Source organism: Cryptomeria japonica, chromosome 9 (genome assembly GCF_030272615.1).
Source record: "Cryptomeria japonica chromosome 9, Sugi_1.0, whole genome shotgun sequence".
Lineage (NCBI taxonomy): Eukaryota > Viridiplantae > Streptophyta > Pinopsida > Cupressales > Cupressaceae > Cryptomeria > Cryptomeria japonica.
In genome coordinates, this window is record NC_081413.1 from 231099200 (window position 1) to 231112639 (window position 13440).

A 13440-nucleotide genomic window follows, 5' to 3' on the forward strand; every position below is an offset into this window, starting at 1 on the left:
CAAGTTTCATATCAAAAATCCAATCCATATCAAATAAAAAATTCCATATCAACTTGAAACATTGATAATCAAATCAAGTTTCATCTATCAAATCCATATCAAGAAATCAACTCCAATCCATATCGAGAAATCAACTCAAATCCATATCGAGAAATCAAATCCATATTGCAAGACTCATATCAGGAACCATATCGGAACTCACATAGGACATCATATTCATGACAAAAAATTAAAGATCTAAAACAACAGACAATCAGGATCATCATTTAATCAATCAACTTGGAACTCCAATAGGAAAAGCAATTTCAACAAAATCTATCAAAAAATCACATATCGACACAACAAACATAAAGATTGGCTACAACACCCATCCAGGAACACTTAGCAGACACGTAATCACCCCAACCTATCTCCCTTCATCTAATTTTACCCCGTAGCATCATATTTTCCTCCTAAATCACTGCATTTTCTGCCTAGGCACTAAGATATCTTCCCTATGTGCTAATCTACCACCTATGCGCTAGCTAAACTTAGCTACGTGCTACAAATTTTACCCTAAGTGCTAAACTTACCCTATGTGCTACCCTGTTCCACCCATGCGCTACCATCTTTCCCCTACACGCTAGGTCTACCCTATGCGCTACCCTTTTCCCACTATGCGCTATCCTATTAGCCATATGCACTATCCTACCCCTATGTGCTACCCTAAACCTACGATGCACTACCCAACACCCCCCGACGCTACCCTAATTCACTAACCCTGTGTGCTAACGGTTTTATCGTATACGCTACACAAACGACCCTATGCGCTAAACCGTGAAAATCTGACAAAAAATAAAAAAACGTGATCAAAATTGACCAAACAAAAAGCAAAAGGGGCAAAATTTAGAAGACTTACAGATAAACCATACGTGGCGGGCCTCCGGTATCGACGAACGCGCTCGAATCAGTGCGAAGCATAGGGAACCGACATTTTTGTCGCTCTGCAAATGTCACTATCACCAAAAGTCAAAAGGCACAAACGATACAAATATAATCACTTTTCACCTTTTTAAAGGGTAGAAGGAAATTAGGGTTAGTAGGTGGGCCATGTATTTTTCTTGTGCTCTTGCTTGTAACCCTAGCAAACATCATTATCGAGAGATGATCAATTGGTGCGCATTAAACGCAAACAAAATTTTAAAATGCGCTCAAATCTTCAAAAAATATCAACAACAACCAAATTCTCATTTTTTTTATTCATCTCCCGAGGGGGCATTATCAATACCATTTATCAAATCTAGGGCATGACATTGACATCTCGACACACGACATCACACCGATCAAATTTTGGTGACACATCAATTTTCTTTGAATCAACATGTGCACACACGCCACTTCAAAGAGGGGCAAAATGTAGACATATAAAAATGACCACTTTCCTAAATGAATATTTAATGTTCATTTTATTCTCATTCCTCTATTTAGTTAAATCTAATTTAATTAAATCATCCACAATCCTCTACTTGATTAAATAAATTATTCAATTTATTTAATTAAATTCACTTAGGCCTTTCATATCATTTAATTGAATAAATCACTTTATTTAATTAAATCCCCCTCTCTCCTTTTAATTAAATTTACATTTAATTAAATTGTTCACTTCAAATAAATAAATTTAATTTATTTAAATCCTCCACTTGCATCTATTTTGTTGAAATAAAGAAATTTATTTTAATTAAAATTACCCTCCATCCACTTGCATTCTCCTACATCTCCCACTTGCCTCCTAACCCTCTTTCTAGATTCTTCTCAAATCCATCTAATCCTAATCAATTCACCTAAACCCTTCAATTATCCCCTTTCCCTAAATTTGAGACTGTCACTTCTCAAATTTGGAGGAAAGTCTTCCAAAGGCATTAAAGCCTATATGCCTTCAACAAACTAACTTGTTGATTTCTCCCAAATTTGGAAGGACTCTTAAAAATTTGTCCCCAAAGTCTTCCAAACCATTAATGGTTAACTAACCCTTTTGGCATGGTTAGAGACTTTTTGCCTAACTCAACCCTCATCTAACCATAGGGTCTCATCAAGCATTCATTGCTTTGACCATGGTTATTCCTTTAACCCTTGCACAAGAATTTATCCATTGGGTAAAAGCTTTATCCAATGGGTAATCTTAACCTAACCTTAACCCTTACCTTCTAAGGTAACCATGAGGTCTTCTCAAGAATTTAATGCTTCTTACATCTCTTCTCAAGCAATCTCTTGTTGACAATTGTCACTATTTCATTGGTGAGAATTGTAAACATGGATTGATAACTTTTAATCCTGACCCTTGATATGATCATCCAATCTTGATGCTTCATTGCCCTATTTTTCCTATAAATAGAGCTCTCATTCCTCCATTTATCATCCAAGTCTTTAGCATCAAACTTACAGGCTTTTTGTTATTCATCTAAATCATCTTTATATAGCATTTAAGCCTCTCTTTGATAGAAATAATCATAACATCTTTATTTAATCATGGTAGACTAGTATGATATGCTAGGATAGTTTTTCTACTAATCCTTTCATCTTATCATCATATGCATGCTAGTTTAGTTCATCTTTTATTAATATCATGCACATTAGGATTGCATTCAGGTTAGATTGATCAAAGCATCCCTCATTCTCATGATTTTCATCCCTAAGTCACTTTGCTCAGTAATTTGAGAGCAAAGGCATTGGCTTAAGGGGTCTTGTGAGATAGAGAACAATGGAACATCTCTTGGAAAGTTGAGCTATTCCATATAGCTCTGTAACTTGCAACAAGAGTCCCATTGGTGTGTGGACTAGTCATGATTTTGTAATTTTTGTTTCATTGCACCACTTTTCCTGCATACAATATGAATTTAATTTTAGGGTTGTGATGCTCTGTTTTTTTTCTGTGCATGTGTATTTCATGTTCTATTTTCTTCACTGCAATTTTATTTTATTTTATTTTCTGTTAATATGGTATCAGAGCAAATTTAAATCTTGGGCTGTGATAGTGGAGTTTTGTAGTATGAATTTCTAATTCTGTAGGTTCTGACTTGGCTGTGAGCAATATTAGTAATTTCTGGAAGCAAGTGAATGATACTGCATCAAAAAGGGAAGAATAAAAACACAAGAAATCGGTGAGAAATTTTTATTTTTATTTTTAATTTGGGTATTAAGGATTTTTTAAGTGAGTTTCATTCTCATCCAAAAAGGAGGGAATTTAGCAATGGAGTCTCTTGGTATCTCTCTGCCTACAATTAAATTAAATGGAAAAAATTATTATGATTGGGTGTCTCATATTGAAATTAATGTAACTCTTCAAAATTGTTATGAGATTGTTACTAGCAATGAACAAAGACCAACAAATACTAGAAAAGATCAAGAAAATTGGGATAAAAGGGATAAAAAGGCAACAACACAAATTGAGCTTACACTTTTAGAGGAAGCTTTTCTAGAAGTTCACAATGAAAGGAGTGGAGTTAAAGTATGGGACATTTTCTATATCGAAATTCAGATGATGTATGGATTTTATCTCTCACCACAGAATTATACAACATGAAATTATCAAGCTCATAGGAGTTAGTTCCACATTTAAGTAAGTTAAAGAAAAAGAAAATTGAGCTAACCTCTCTTGGAAAGGATATAGATGATAAAGATTTTGTGCAAATAATATTACAAAGTCTTCCAGGATCTTATCAACCATTTATAAGAGGATTAGATACTACAGATAAATTAAAAAGTATTAAATCTGAAGAGATATATGCTAAATTAGTGCAAGAAGAAAAGTGCCAAATCAAGGAAAGAGAAACATTTAGTGATGAATCTCAAGCATTCATAATGAAAGGAAAACAATGGTATAAAAAGTCACAAGATAATCAATCCAAAGAAAGGAATTGGAAGAATGAAAATAAAAGTACGTCATCTACAAATTACAATAGAAGTAAATGAAAATGTAATTATTGTGGAAAGATGGGTCACAAAGCAAATGAATGTTTTAAAAAGAGTAGAGATACAGAGAAGAAGAAAAATAAGTTTACTAAAATTGCTAATTCTAAAAGAAATGTTTTCTGTGTTGCACTTAAAGAAAATAATTCTTTCAAGGGTGATTGGGTTATTGATTCTTGTGCTACACAACACATGTCTCATAATATGGAACAATTTGAACTAATAAGTGAAAATAGTACAGAAAAAATATATATGGGAAATAATAGTGCTTTGGAAGTTAAAGGGACTAGAAATGTCAAAGTTGATAATGGTGTATTTAAAAATGTGAAGGTTGTTCCTGAATTGAAAATAAATCTTCTTTTTGTTTCTCCAATTGCAAATCAAGGGTATAAAATTGAGTTCTACAACGAAAAATGTTTAATCAAAGATGTGAATGATAATTATAGAGTGACTGAAATTAGTAAAATGGAGAATGGATTATATAAGTTTCAGGAATTTACTTCTAACAATGGAGATGAGAATGTGTGTGCTATTGCCCAATATGATGATATGAGCAGGTTATGGCATGAACGATTGAGACATTTTAACTATCAAAACCTCAAGCTTATGGATAAACTACATATGGTGCATGGGCTTCCAAATATCTCACCAAGACATAAGGTATGTGAAGGATGTGCAATGGGAAAGCAACATGTAGAATGTTTCCCATAAGGAAAATCATGGAGGGCAAAAATTCCTTTACATTTGGTTCATAGTGATGTAATGGGTCCTTTTAGAATACCTTCACTTGGAGGATCTATTGGCAATATTGCATTATAACAGACAATGAAAGATTGTTGACATTTCAATAAGGATATTGAGAAGGTTGTTGATGATTATAGACATAACTGATTAAAGATGTTTTACTATCTTGATATTATTATTTTGTCATTGATGTCAAGAAATTGATTTTCTAATTCAGTATGATGTTACCATATCTTGAGAAGTATGATATGAAGATTATAAAGAAGTCGGTAAAGACACGGGAAAGAATATGATGAATAAGGGGATAAGTTATTCAATGGGCAACTCTACCGAGTCAGACAATGATGAGATCTTGATGTTTTAGATTGTTTTAGCATCATACATATGTTGTAAAATGCAAAGGTTAATACTATACTATGTTATCAAGTAAAGAACCTAGTCAGTAAACCCTAAGGAACCTAGTCGGTAAACCCTAAGGTTATCGCTATTGGTTAATGAAGGCAAAATGTCTACCGAGTGAAGTTTAGTATTTACCGAGTTGTAACCGAGCTATAATAGATTGCATTAAATGTTTAGATGTGATATTTAATGAATGATGCTGATGAGCTGGAGCGGATCAATGATTGGTAAGTCGTGGAAGTAGTTTGTTAACGAATCTAAGGCAATGGAAAGTCAGCAAGAAGATCTACAACTCAGATTGAACCACATTACCCTAACACAAGTTCCAAGGTGAATATGCAAGTTCCAAGGTGGGGTAAAACGTTTTCAGATTGAAAGATACATTGAACCTGGACAAGATTGAAGATCTGATGGCTATGATTGATCATGGGAAATGTGATCAATGAAATTAAGCGGTTAGAAGATTGTTTATAAATAGGAAACGATTGATAAACAATGTATGCGGGTAAGTGTATGCATAGGGATGCTACATAGTGATTACCGAGCATAGAAGCTTGAAGACCTGTTAGAATAACAGAGTATTGATGCCCAACAGATAGACAAGATTAGTTCTATGTCTAGATTGTATTGAAAAAATAGGAATCTGCTTTAACTTTTAGATGTGAAGTTGCAAATAGATTTTTATTACTGTTATTTTGTGAAAGTGATAGGAAATCTCTTAACCGAGTGGACTTAACAGTCTTATATGTAAATCCTCTAGCAAGGTGACATTCTGATTGAGTGTTTGAAATCCTTTGACAAGGTCACTTCTAACAAAGTGAAGATCCTAACAGATCTGAGGGAAATCCCTTAACTAGGTCACATCTAGCAATGTGTTTGTAATCTTTAACATGATTTTCTTTTAATCGAGCATACTCTAGAAGAGTATATTTTTTAGTGGGTCCGAAATCCCACAGTGGTTTTTTCCTATTTGGGTTTCCACGTTAAATCTGGTGTTATGAGGTTTATATTGTTCATATGCTTTTGAGTTTGCATGTTTGATAGTTTTTGGTTATATGACTAATATATGTGCTACCAAGGTTGAATCTGATGTTTTTATGGATGATTAAGTTTGTATGATTCACCCCCCCCCTCTCATCTTATTGGCTATTGGATCTGTACTTATATTAAGTATCAAAACTATCAATTAGTTTCAGAGCTTTGGACTCTGAAAGGAAAGTTTAAAGGAACTTGAGTTAAAGATCCAAAGATGTATAAGAGGGATGCACCTAAGCTGAATAAGTCAAGTTTCTCTACATGGCAGAAAAGGATGAAGCTACATCTATCAGGAGTTGGAGAATATGCTATATACTATCTGGAGAATGATTTTGTTGCACTGAGAACCTATCCATTGACTATGGAAGAGATAAAGGCGAAGCAAGAACATATTCAAGCAATGATTGAAATAACATCTGCATTGACCGATTCTGAGTTTAATGATCTAGAAGGATGTACTGATGCAAAGGCAATGTGGACTAAGGTCATATCTGTATATGGAGGAGATGAACATGTTCAAAGAGCAAAAGTAGATAGTTTAAGAGGACAAGTTGAATCTATGAGGATGAATGAAGGTGAGAACATAACCCAGTACAATACAAGACTAAAGGAGATTGTAAATCAAATCAAAGGAGCAGGAGGAACTATTGAAGAAAAGGATGTGACAAGTAAGTTGTTAAGAACCCTTCTACCTGCCTATGCAATCCAAGTCTCTGCAATCAATGAATTGAGGTTTGTACCTAATATGCCAGTTTCCTTGGATGCTACTATTGGTAAGCTACATGCATTTGAGTTAAGTAATTTTGATAATAGTGAGTCATTGGTAAATAAAATTGAATCTGCATTTAAGTAGTTAAGAACCCTTCTACCTGCCTATGCAATCCAAGTCTCTGCAATCAATGAATTGAGGTTTGTACCTAATATGCCAGTTTCCTTGGATGCTACTATTGGTAAGCTACATGCATTTGAGTTAAGTAATTTTGATAATAGTGAGTCATTGGTAAATAAAATTGAATCTGCATTTAGTTCTTTTCATTTGAATGAATCTAATGATTACAATGAAAGAAAGTATAAGTACTCTGAAGGAGATCACAGTGGAGCAAGTGAAAGATTTCAGAAGAACATGGAGGAGGTACACAAATTGTATGAAGAAATTAGAAAGCAAGAAAAGTTTGAAGCACTATTGGCCAAAAGGTTAGCGAGAGGCAAAGGTAAGTATAAAAGAAAAATACCTTTGAAATGTTTCAATTGTGATAAGATTGGACATATGGCTTCCAACTGTCCTAACAAAGATTTCACTGAAAAGAGAGATTACCGAGATGACAGACAGAAAGATAATCATTATAGAGGACATCGAGACTTCAGAAGAAGAGATAGAAAGACATACTTAATTGCTGATGAGGAATCTGACGATGATAAATCAGATGAGACTGATACAGAGGAAGTTGTTTATGTGGCTATCAAGGATGGATCAGATGAAGAAAAAGCCCTAATATCTCACATAAACACTAATGATTCTTGGATTATAGATAGTGGATTCTCACATCATATGACAGGAGATAAACACAAGTTTGTTATGTTAGAAGATTATGATGGAGGCTATGTTAGATTTGGTAATGATGCACCATGTCCGGTAAGAGGTAAAGGATCCATAACACTTCTTGATAATGCAAGATGCAATGATGTTTATTGGGTTGAAGGTTTGAAATACAATTTGTTGAGTGTAGCACAGCTAAACAACACAGGTTACCAAATAGAATTTCAGAAAGGAATTGTCAAAGTTCATGACAAGAATGGAAAGTTAGCTGCTACTGGGACACAAACAAAAGGTAATACATTTCACCTTGACTCAGCTCACAATAAGTGTTTGCATGCAAAGATTGATGATACCTGGTTATGACATAAAAGGTTTTGTCATCTTAATTTTGATAATCTGATCAAAATAAGTAAGAAGCACCAAGTAAGAGGTCTACCGAGTCTTGAAAAACCTGAGAATGCTATGTGCCGAGGATGCCAGATGGGTAAGATGACAAGATCAAGCTTTACAAGTAAGTCCTACACTTCTAAGGGAATTTTAGATCTTGTGCACACTAATCTTTGTGGTCCTATGAAAGTTCAATGTTATTATGGTGATAAGTATTTCATATTATTTGTGGATGATTATTCAAGGATGATGTCAGTAATGTTTTTAAAAGAAAAATCAGAAGCTTTTCAAATGTTTAAATGGTACAAGGCTAGAGTTGAAAATGAAATAGGAAGACAACTGAAATGTCTTAGATCAGATAGAGGAGGAGAGTTCACATCTGATGAGTTCAACCTATTTTGCAATGATCATGGTATTAAAAGACAAGTCTTTGCACCGAGAACTCCATAGCAGAATGGAATAGCTGAAAGAAGAAATAGATCTATTGTGGATTGTGCTAGAACACCGATGACTGAGAAGAAGGTTCCACAAACATTTTGGAGAGAAGCAATAAGCACAGCTGTTTACACCTTGAACCGAGTTCAATTGAAGAAAGCCACTTTGAAGACACCTTATGAAATCTAGTATGGCAAGAAACCCAATGTAAGTTATTTTAAAATCTTTGGAAGTAAATGCTATGTTCATAAAGATGATAGAAATGGCAAGTTTGATCAGAAAAGTGAAGAAGGAACATTTCTAGGATATTCTTCCAGAAGCAAAGCATTTAAATGTCTGATCAAATCATCTAACAAAATAGTAGAAAGTGCAAATGTAAAAATTGATGAATTTGTAGAAAGAAATGATGAAGGAAATTCCAAAGAACTAGAAGACTATGATGAATTTGTCTATGTGCAACCGAGAAGTTCTACCAAGATAACTATTGAAGAAAATGAAGAAAATATCCAGTTACAGAGTGATGAAGAAGATCATACAGAGCCTACCAAGCCTGTATTAGCCAAGTATGTCAGAAGACACCATGCACCAAGTCAGATTATAGGAGATAAGGATGATCCAGTGATGACAAAGAACAAACTGAGACAGAACACATGTTTGATATCTGAATTTGAACCGAGAATAGTGAAAGAGGCATTTAACAGTGAAGATTGGATAAATGCTATGACAGAAGAGATTGATCAAATCAAGAAGAATGACACATGGACATTGGTCCCAAGACCGAAGGACAAAAATGCAATCGGTACAAAGTGGATCTTCAGAAACAAGTTAAATGAAAAAGGTGAGGTCATTCAGAACAAAGCATGACTAGTTTGCAAAGGTTATGCCCAAGAAGAATGAATTGATTATGGTGAGACTTTTTCACCTATTGCTAGACTTGAAGGAGTAAGAACATTGTTGGCATATGTTTCTTTCAAGAACTTTCAGGTATATCAAATGGATGTCAAATCTGCATTTTTGAATGGAATATTAGAAGAAAAAGTTTTCATTGAACAACTTAAAGGATTTGTTGAAGACAATAATAAAGATCAGGTATGCAAATTGAACAAAGCTTTATATGGTCTGAAACAAGCACCAAGAGCATGGTATGAAAGATTTCACTCTTATTTGATTAAGATTAGTTTTATAAGGACAAGTGAGAACAACAACATGTACATGAAGAATGATGAAAATGGAATACTAATCTCAACCATATTTGTTGATGATATTATATTTTGTGGAAATGACTCTTTATGCAAGAATTTTGGAAATGAAATGAGCAAAGAATTTGAGATGTAATTAATTGGTGAGATAAAGTATTTTATAGGTTTACAGATACTGCAAATGAAAAATGAGATTTTCTTTACCCAATCCAAGTACATAAAGGAAATCTTGAAGAAATTTGGAATGGAGGATTCAAAACCAGTAAGTACTCCTATGACTACCAACTGTAAACTATCAAAGAATGATGAATCTGCATCTGTTGATGAGACACTCTACCGATCCATGATTGGAAAGTTGCAATATGTTGTTCACAACAGGCCAGATATAGCACATGCAGTAGGTATTGTTGCAAGATTCTCTACAGATCCTAAGGAAATACACATGACAACAATCAAAAGAATTTTCAGATACTTAAAAGGCACTGAAGAGTATGGTTTAGTATATCAGAAAGGAAATAATTTTGATTTAAAAGTTTATACTGATGCTGATTGGGCAGGCAACATTGATGACAGGAAAAGCACAAGTGGAGGAGCTTTCTTCTTAGGAGAAAGACTAGTGAGTTGGCTTAGCAAGAAACAAGGATGTGTTTCTCAGTCGACAACAGAAGCTGAATACGTTGCTGCAACACTGAATTGTACCAACATTGCATGGATCAAACAACTGTTGGAAGGTATAAATGAGAAAGTTACCGAGCCAGTAACTATATTCTGTGACAATACTAGTGCCATTAATATTTCAAAGAATCCTGTTATGCACTCTAAGACAAAGCACATATCTATCAAATATCATTATCTTAGAGAAGAAGCTCAAAAGAAAAAAGTGGTGTTGGAATATGTTAACACAAAGGAGCAAATAGTAGATATCTTCACCAAGCCACTACCAAAAGACACTTTTGAATATCTCAGAAGTAAGTTAGGGGTCCGACCCCTATCTTCTACTCACTGATCGAGTTCGGTGAAAGCATCAAGTTGATGACTCTATTGAATATCTTTTGGGGAGTTGATGCTAGAGTGATACACTTTAGAATGTTTTTTTGAAAGTGTACTGGAATTAATACTGGAATAATACAGAGAATGATACAGGGAACATGAATTGAAGACAAATACTCTGACCGAGACTCAGTTGATACACAACAACAGGAAATAACTTCTTACAGAAAGAAATTATGTTTTAATTCTATTCTTTTTGGCATTGTTGTCAAAGGGGGAGAAGATCTACCAAAGGGATAGAAGACCTGAGAAGACTGAGAGAAGACTACAGATTGAAATAAAGACTGAAAATAGAAGAGAAGTCTAATGTATGGGGGAGAGCATTTCAGCATTTCAGAATCACAACAATCTGAATCTTTTAAAGGTCAAATCAATTGGTTTTGCCATCAATGCCAAAGGGGGAGATTGTTGGCAATATTGCATTATAATAGACAATGAAAGATTGTTGACATTTCAATAAGGATATTGAGAAGGTTGTTGATGATTATGGACATAACTGATTAAAGATGTTTTACTATCTTGATATTATTATTTTGTCATTGATGTCAAGAAATTGATTTTCTAATTCAGTATGATGTTGCCATATCTTGAGAAGTATGATATGAAGATTATAAAGAAGTCAGTAAAGACATAGGAAATAATATGATGAATAAGGGGATAAGTTATCCAATGGGCAACTCTACCGAGTTAGACAATGATGAGATCTTGATGTTTTAGATTGTTTTAACATCATACATATGTTGTAAAATGCAAAGGTTAATACTATACTATGTTATCAAGCAAAGAACCTAGTCGATAAACCCTAAGGAACCTAGTCGGTAAACCCTAAGGTTATCGCTATCGGTTAATGAAGGCAGAATGTCTACCGAGTGAAGTTTAGTATTTACCGAGTTGTAACCGAGCTATAATAGAATGCATTAAATGTTTACATGTGATATTTAATGAATGATGCTGATGAGCTGGAGCGGATCAATGATTGGTAAGCCGTGGAAGTAGTTTGTTAACGAATCTAAGGCAATGGAAAGTCGGCAAGAAGATCTACAGCTTAGATTGAACCGCATTACCCTAACACAAGTTCCAAGGTGAATATGCAAGTTCCAAGGTGGGGTAAAACATTTTCAGATCAAAAGATACATTGAACCTGGACAAGATTGAAGATCTGATGGCTATGATTGATCATGGGAAATGTGATCAATGAGATTAAGTAGTTAGAAGATTGTTTATAAATAGGAAACTGTTGATAAACAATGTATGTGGGCAAGTGTATGCACAGGGATGCTACATAGTGATTACCGAGCACAGAAGCTTGAAGACTTGTTAGAATAACAGAGTATTGATGCCCAACAGATAGACAAGATTAGTTCTATGTCTAGATTGTATTGAACAAATAGGAATTTGCTTTAGCATTTTCGATGTGAAGTTGCAGATAGATTTTTATTACTGTTATTTTGTGAAGGTGACAGGAAATCTCTTAACTGAGTGGACTTAACAGTCTTATATGTAAATCCTCTAGCAAAGTGACATTCTGATTGAGTGTTTGAAATCCTTTGACAAGATCACTTCTAACAAAGTGAAGATCCTAACAGATCTGAGGGAAATCCCTTAACCAGGTCACATCTAGCAATGTCTTTGTAATCTTTAACAGGATTTTCTTTTAATCGAGCATACTTTAGAAGAGTATATTTCTTAGAGGGTCCAAAATCCCACAGTGGTTTTTCCCTATTTGGGTTTCCACGTTAAATCTGGTGTTATGAGGTTTATATTGTTCATATGCCTTTGAGTTTGTATGTTTGACAATTTTTGGTTATATGACTGATATATGTGCTACCGAGGTTGAATTTGATGTTTTTATGGATGATTAAGTTTGTATGATTCACCCCCCCTCCCCTCTCATCTTGTTGGCTATTGGATCTGTACTTATATTAAGTATCAGAACTATCAGGATCAAGGTATGTTCTCACTTTTATAGATGATTATAGTAGAAAACTTTGGGTATATTTTCTACAAAAGAAGGATGAAGTGTTTCATAAGTTTAAAGAGTTTAAAGCTTTGGCTGAAAAACAAAGTGGAAAATGTCTAAAGATAATAAGAACAGATAGAGGGAGTGAATATATGAATAAAGCCGCCTTAGAATTTTGTAAAGAGTATAGAATAAAGAAAGAATCAACTATTTCTTATTCACCCCAACAAAATGGGGTTTCTAAAAGAAAAAATACAACTATAATAGAAATGGCTAGATGTATGCTTCACTCTAGAAATATAGAAGCTAAATTTTGGGCTAAGTAGTTCATACTACTGTATATATCTTGAATAGAACATCTACTAAGGCAGTTTTGAACATAACACCAGAAGAGGCATGGAGTGGAAGAAAGCCTACAATGTCTTATTTTAGAGTTTTTGGTTGTAATGCATATGCCCACATTTTTGATGAAAGAAGGAACACACTTGAAAGGAAAAGTGAGAAGTGCATAATGGTAGGATGTAGTGAGGATTCAAAAGGATATAGGTTATTCAATCGTAAAACAAATGAAATTCATATCAAAAGAAATGTATGGTTTGATGAAGATATTGAAAGAAATCATACTCCTACATTATCTTACTTTCCAATTTTGCTTGAAGAAGATAAGTCCACAAATGATCAAAATCAAGGAGTGAAATCTTCTCCAAGAGGAGAGGGAACACAAGTTGAAGAATCAAGTGAAAGTGATA

At 34.1% G+C, this 13440-nt stretch overlaps 1 protein-coding gene across 1 annotated transcript; it reads left to right on the top strand.

Moving 5' to 3' along the window:
- The first annotated feature begins 3969 nt into the window (after positions 1-3969).
- LOC131055746 (uncharacterized) lies at positions 3970-4656 on the top strand. Its single transcript, XM_057990138.1, has one exon. The coding sequence runs from the start codon at positions 3970-3972 to the stop codon at positions 4654-4656; it is 687 nt and encodes a 228-aa protein (XP_057846121.1).
- Positions 4657-13440: the final 8784 nt, after the last annotated feature.